The sequence below is a fragment of the Nematostella vectensis genome, chromosome 6, assembly GCF_932526225.1.
Source record: "Nematostella vectensis chromosome 6, jaNemVect1.1, whole genome shotgun sequence".
In the NCBI taxonomy this organism is placed as follows: Eukaryota; Metazoa; Cnidaria; class Anthozoa; order Actiniaria; family Edwardsiidae; genus Nematostella; species Nematostella vectensis.
In genome coordinates, this window is record NC_064039.1 from 13274093 (window position 1) to 13281309 (window position 7217).

At 37.7% G+C, this 7217-nt stretch overlaps 1 protein-coding gene across 1 annotated transcript; it reads left to right on the forward strand.

Annotated features, from left to right (window-relative positions):
• The first annotated feature begins 183 nt into the window (after window positions 1-183).
• Window positions 184-6823, forward strand: LOC5520974 (pyridoxal phosphate homeostasis protein). The gene is made up of 8 exons (XM_001640731.3): window positions 184-352; window positions 457-564; window positions 1237-1272; window positions 1906-1978; window positions 2312-2446; window positions 4029-4174; window positions 4690-4788; window positions 6186-6823. Exons 1-8 carry the CDS (start codon window positions 263-265, stop codon window positions 6402-6404), a joined length of 906 nt encoding a protein of 301 aa, XP_001640781.2. The 5' UTR covers window positions 184-262; the 3' UTR covers window positions 6405-6823.
• Window positions 6824-7217: the final 394 nt, after the last annotated feature.

Genomic DNA, 7217 nt, shown 5'->3' on the forward strand with positions numbered 1-7217 from the left:
GAGGGAGTCAACATTTTCTTTAGTGCATTCTAATGGAGTACCTTTTTAAAAGATAGGAGTTTTGAGAGGGAGTGAATAATTCTCAAATAATAAGTAAAAGTGGATATAAGTCAGTTTGTGAAAAAAAATTACTAACTCAATATTTCACGTTTACCCCCTTCCTCCCCTCCCTCACAAGATAATGGTTTACGTTGATATGTTGTTTAGCTGACCGTGATCGACGACACGCTTCCATCGTGGGAAGAGAGAGGTTCACGATGCAATGAAAAAGCTCATGGCGGTAGACAACATAGGGTTAGCGCTTAAAACTGTCCTTCAAAAGATAAATGAAGTCGCAGAGAAGCGACCAGAGGTTTGTGATGTCGAACAAAATTCCCGAGGAAAACGATTTCTAATTTTGTTGTGTTGGAGCTTGGGTTTTCTTTTCACTCGTTGATTGTTTCGTTTCATTTTTAGAATCTTCAAAAATTGGTACCACGTTTGGTTGCTGTTAGCAAAACCAAGCCGATCGAATGCATCATTGAAGCCTATAATAACGGGCAAAGACATTTTGGCGAAAACTACGTGAGTAAGATGAATTTCACAGTTGGTGACAATGTAGTAAACCTCCCGTCTGTCTTACGTTAGTAATAACTTATGTGAGTACGAATCACTGGAATTTATTCAAGCCTTCAATAATGTATATCATTTTCGTCTATCAGAAAGTACCAATTTTTGGGGCCACATTCGTTGGTGTTTTCACCTCCATTTGCGTCGATTTAAGTTATATGGCGCCCGAGATTCTAAGATGTAACAAAAGGTTACAATATGGATGTCATAACTTCAATGACAGAATTAAGTACACTGTATTACGATATGTATTTATATCTGTATCCCAATGATATTGAAGTGAGACTTGAATCACAGCATTTCATAAAGCCTTCACTGCATAGAGTAACTTCACAGCACCGGGTGCCTCACTACATATGTATTAAGTTTGCTGGATAAATAGGGTGATTTTGATCCATGAAACCGGCAAGAGGACGCTGCCTTGCGCATGTTCGAATTTGCAGGCCTCCCGTCCTGAAGAGGATGTGAAAAAGCAAGAAATGCTGTCCTGAACAGGATGTGACACCGGCAAGAAATGAGTGCATGCACAATCGATATGTGTGAGGTGACATCCTTTTGCTGACGTCGTGGATCTAAATCACCCTAATTTTAGTAAGAGTTGTCAGAGTTCTTTATGTTATTCTGTAGGTACAGGAACTAGTTGGGAAATCAAATGACCCTCGGGTAAGTTATTTTGTGTTGAACATGATGAAAATGTATGTAATAAAATTAAGGATTTGCTTGACCCAATGAGCAAATCACATAATCTGATGTGCAGTTTTTATTGGCTGACAAATCCTGTTTTAAAAAATCTCAGTCAATATGAGATGAACCTTTCGATGACAACAAAAGCCATACTAAATGTACAGCTTGTAGAAAGAGAACATCTTGATGTCAAAAGTCTGGTTGTTCAAATTTTTTATCAAACTGGTGCACTGCACCATAGTTTTAAAAAAACACTTTGAAAAAAAGGTCATGGAAACACAAGATACTGTATTGTGATGTCGTTGTCAGTACTGTACATCATTGCTGTCAGCCCAACTTGGACAGAAATCTTGTGAAAAACAGTAAATATGTGAAACATAAAAATCCAAGAGAGACAATGCAGGTGAATACAAAAATTAGACTTGTGATGAGGTCCAAAATCTTGTGACATCCGCCTAAAGTGGGTGAGTTGACAGCTATGGTACATCTTTTATGTCTCCTGGTGTGAAAGTCACTCTTGTACTCTTTGAACTTTGATACAATGCATCAGGTTTTTAGAATCAAAATGCTGTAAATGGTGAATTACATAATATTTTGTTTTTCACTTCATAGCTGAGAAATTTGGTAGGATTGAGATGGCATTTTATTGGTCATCTACAAAGAAACAAATGCAATAATTTAGTTGGTGAGTGCTTCTAGTTGTAGAATGATGTCATTTTTAGATAAGAGTCAAATAATTTACTTTAATTTCCAGGGTTTTTCTGATTTTTAATTTTTTAGAGTCTAGAAACTTAATGGTCTACTGCAGTACATTAGCCAAAACATATGGTGAAAAGGTTATTGGAGACCAATAATAAACATAATGAGGGACTAAAGTTGCTGTCTTGAATAAATATATATTTTTCTACATGATATACAAGCACCAAAAGGCCACCACTTAAAGTCTTAAAATGAACAAACATTTTTGTATTGAGTAAGAAGAGTATTAATGCAATTATTGTTTACTTTTGTTTTCTAGGTGTCCCTAATTTGTACATGGTAGAGACTGTGGATAGTGAGAAGCTAGCAGCAACACTGAATAACTCTTGGGGTAAATTTCCAAACCGTGAGCCGCTCAAGGTCATGGTGGAGGTCAATACCAGTGAAGAGAAGTGTAAGTGACAATATCCAACCTGTAGACTCTTTGAAACAGATAGACCATTTTCATGATTTTGCATGCACATCCAAAAGGCCACAGACTGGTCGATCACAGGTGGTACAAAATGTGAACAAAGGGGCATTTGACTCTAGCGCCAATTTCACTGTAGCACCCTGACAGCATTTTCTATAGCTTTGTCTTTAAACTCCACATTGTATGACATTTCAGATCAGCTGTGGCCTGCCAGTCTGTGGCATTTTGGATGCGCACACATCGGGAAAATGGTCTATGTAACAAGACTCTCCAACCACTTCTTCAAAAAATGATTAGCAAAACTCTACCCACCCTTCTTCTATTTTTCCCATTATGTGAAAGCAAGGAAAATGCAATTTATCACAGGAGCTTTATTGGGAACTAATGTAATACTGGCTTATACTGTAACAGGGTTTTTTCCTCACCCCCACATAGTTGTTGTGGGAATTGGGATTTTAAAGTCTAATCAAGGTAATACCAAGAAATTTGAGAGTGTTGGATGCTCTGGACAAAAAATGCAAAGGTAAATTAGTGGGTGTGACTTAGTGGATGAGTACTACCACTGAAGAAAAATGGTACCACAGACTAACATCACCAGTAGTTCTTTTATGGGTCCAATGAAATGTAATGGATATAGATGGGACCTCTGGCTTTATACCCCCATCTTGGAAGACTAGGGATTCACAGTCCCCATTGTAGAAAGACAGGTTTCTACACCTCTGAAAGAGAAAAAAAGTTGGCTACCTGACCCCGAATTGCAATTCAAGGTCTCCTGGCTTGAGAAGTGAAATTTGTAACACTTTTCTATCACAGCTCTCTAAAAATAATAATATGACTTTGCAAGAGAATAGTAAGTGTGTTTCCTTTTTACACCCTCCAATAAAAATCCTTTGTCGACCTAGTTGCATTAATAATTGAGAATGACTTCATTCATTTTTAGGATATAGATTTAGGTTTAAAGCCGCATTGTCACCAATTTACTTCCGGAGGTCCGACGGAAACCTCAACTGTTAAAAGACAAAAGAATCTATTAAAATCCGAGATATTAAGCAGGCCATCCGCTCTAAATTATCAATTACATCCTCAAAGAAACTTCCAATAAACACACTGCTTTCAATATTTTGAAATATTTTTCGCGTTTTCCGTTAAAAATCATCGGAGATTGTTACGTAATCGACCGGAAGTAAACTGGTGACAATGAGGCTTTAATATGTTAATATTAAAGAAATACTATTTACACTAACATGATTAAGAACAGTTAAAAAAATTCTACAGAAATGCCTATAGGGTTGAAATATAGACATGGAGAGTGATTCAGAATGGCTTTTGTTTTATAGAATTCAAGTCAATTTTAACAGCTTCCAATAAAGATGTGTCAATGGAAACACCAAAACTATTGCCTAAGAACATAAAATTTCCTGGTTTAACATTTCTGATGCCCATTAATGGATTGCTCCATATGTATTCTATTGGAATTTATCTTAGTTGACTACCATTGAGAGCTCTGAATCCTGCTTTCAATGTAAACATTTATTTTTGATTAATGTTATTTATTTTTCTCCAGCTAAGAAAGGCTGCCTACCAGCAGAGGCAACACAGTTGACAGAGTTTGTGTTTAATGAATGCCCTCATCTTCGGCTATCAGGGCTCATGACCATTGGCCAGTATAACTACGACTGGGAAAAGCATGGCCCAAATCCAGATTTCCTGGTAAATACATTTTGGTGTCTTGTGCATGATCAGGGCTTCCCTGGCATCACAGAAAAACCTTGTGCATGTGCAAGTGTCTCAACAAAGCTATGACTTTGTGCAATGGACATTGCTTGGTTGCCCTCCTGAATAATTTTCCATATTTAAAAAAACACTACTGATACTCATACTCATGCTTTTTTAACACAAAAAATCAATAACCAAAAACTTACACCTAATTTTTAAAAGTGCTGTGCAGAAGTATCTGCCTTTTGATATAAAATGAGCTGATTTAAAACGTTCCTGCAATGTTGGCTTTCCCCAGAAAGAAACATTGAAGGATCCCTGTGAGAGCTTGACTTTTCCTACACCATATTTTTTATTTATTCTGGTCCTATCAATATTTTTTAATGTGCAAGGGTATGTAGAAAAGATCATTTGCTCTGCTTGATGATTCCCATTTTTTCCATACTTATTTTCTTTTTACAATCATCATCAGCTATCTTCAGCAACAGCTTAACCAATATCTTTTGCAGCGACTAATCAGATGCAGGGAGGAAATCTGTGGTAAACTGAATCTGCCCCTTGAAAGATTTGAACTGAGTATGGGAATGTCAAGTGACTATGAGAAGGCAGTAAGTGAAGCCATACTAGTCTACATCTTTGTGTACAAAAAGTGTATTTCTGATTTAGATAACACATATTGCAGAGCTGAAGAAACTTATCCCCCTTCACCCTATATGACAGACCTCAACTGCTAAAATAATATTTATATTATAACTCACAATTTTAAACCCCCAAAATACCTCATTTCAAAATAATGATTTTGCGAGCATTATTATTATGAGTTATAGCATGGCATCTCTGGGAATTTAGTGGTTAAAAGTCCAGCAGCAAAGGGATGATTAGTTTATAAGTTGACTTTAACTAGTCATCACAAGGTTGCAAGGACATTTAATCACTAAATTCCCCGAGATGCCATGCAAAAACTTTGTAATACTATGATCACTGAGGAAATAAACTCGCAACTATGAGTAATATTAGGTTGGATGAGCTAACACAGTTCAATGGATCAGGGCATTGCATATGCATTGTTCTTTTTATCCCTCTAGAGACCACCACATTTTCACAAACAATTCTAAAATAAAAGATAGTTGATTTACAAGTTGCTCTACATATGAACAATTTAGTTCTTTGACATCATTAGCACGCATGCATACAGCAATCAAAATCATCCCACATGGATCTAGTCTAACATTGTTTAAGAAGAAGATCAAATACTCTTGGCACAGGGTCTATTCTTGTGCCTTCTATTTGTTCTCTGGTGAAAACTAGAAGACAAGCATCATGGTTCTAAAATTCTTTCATGCACTGATGTAGAGGGAAATTTCGAAGACATAAGATTCATTTTAGTGTATGAGGGAAATTTAGAAACTAAATCTCCCTCATCATTAATGCATGAGGGAAATTTAGAACCATCTATTGTTTTCGAGGGAATTTTTAATCTGATGTGATCATGGTATTATTGAAGTTACAGTTGATTTTTTAATACTGTCTATCTGTTTTTATTTTGTTGTCTCTGGTATTATTGAGATCCAATCTCAAGGCATGAAACACCTGCTCTGAACCCCCCCCCCCCCTCCCCATCATTCTCATTGCTCTGGATTGTTGCCTTTGTAGAGAAGCACCTTCATTGGCATTGGCTGCTGTGGTTGACCACACCAATATAGGCAATTCTCGGCGCAGTAAATGGCCATGTTGTTGCGACTACCCTGCTTATTGTGGCAAAGCTAATAAAATAAAATAAAATATCTCTTTTTGTTGTTGTTGTTTTCGTTGCATCAGTTCTATTGTGTTAGTTACTAATCTACAGGTCCGTAGCCAGCAGAGGGTCACAGTTAGGTCTACAAGTTTTCTTGATGAAGAATTGCCAATTCTTGGGTGTTTTGTGTATGGCATCTTCTACTGTGCAACCCCTCTCATCTGAACTTGGTAACTAATCAAATCTAATCTTTCATTGTTTTTCCCTTAGATAACTATGGGTAGTACAAATGTGAGAGTTGGAAGTACCATCTTTGGTGTCAGGGAACCTAAACTTCCAGCAAAAGCATCAAACCCGCCTACTACATCGGCAGAAAGCTCTGGCAAAGAAGTGGATGAGAAGAAACCCAACCAAAATGGAACCACTGATATGTTGCAAGAAAATAAAGACTTCGTCAATCAATTTTCTGCACTTGATGTGTGCATATAGTTTAAGCTCTGACTAAAAGCTTGGTTAGGGTAATTCAAATAGGAAGCACTAACGCGGTTAGCAGGTCTGCTCAGAGCTTTGCTTCCTTGGAAATGCTGAATCTTGAAAAGACAAGAGGTTCTACTCTAACTTCACATTTCTAAACATAACGAAATCAATGTATATGCTAAGGTTTTGGCAGTTCTAACCTCGTGCATAGTATCTTGCTAATTCTTTGCATCCCACTCCCCACAAATTATCGCATTATAAGCCCTTTTAACCAAGATAACTGATGGTGTTTCTGACTATTGTAAATTCTAGTCACCTTGACATAGGGGTCTGGGGACGAAAATGTTTGAAATTTTGTTGGTGATGATGATGTATTGAGCATACAGTATTTGTAGATACATGATTTGAAAATATAGAAACTGTTCTGTTCAGCTTTCCCTTTGGAATTTTGCTTTTCACAGGGATCCTACCCTTGCATACAGAGGCTGGCAATCTTACCCACCCCCTCATAGGGGGGGGGGAACTGGGGGGGTTTCAGTGAAACGGCCTGGGAGGCGCGGATCGCCCCTCCGGGCCTCCCAGCCCCGTCTCTATATATCAGGTAGACGTACATAAACAATCGGCAAAAGCTAATGTAGGCCAAAACGGTTTCACGTACATAAACAATCGGCAGAAGCTAATGTAGGCCAAATAGATTTCGCGTACATGAATAATCAATTAGGGCTGCAGGTGTTTCGCGTGCATGAATAATTAATTAGGGCTGCATACATGAATAACTAGGGTGTAGGCCGGGTGCGTGCAAGCCCAAGGACGTACACGACTTTT

Excerpts from the sequence above, each read along its gene's own strand:
- LOC5520974 (XM_001640731.3), top strand. The coding sequence starts at position 263 with ATGAAAAAGCTCATGGCGGTAGACAACATAGGGTTAGCGCTTAAAACT. Across the intron at positions 1,273-1,905 it reads GGAAATCAAATGACCCTCGG|CTGAGAAATTTGGTAGGATT; the intron begins GTAAGTTATTTT and ends TTCACTTCATAG. Across the intron at positions 4,789-6,185 it reads CAAGTGACTATGAGAAGGCA|ATAACTATGGGTAGTACAAA; the intron begins GTAAGTGAAGCC and ends TTTTTCCCTTAG.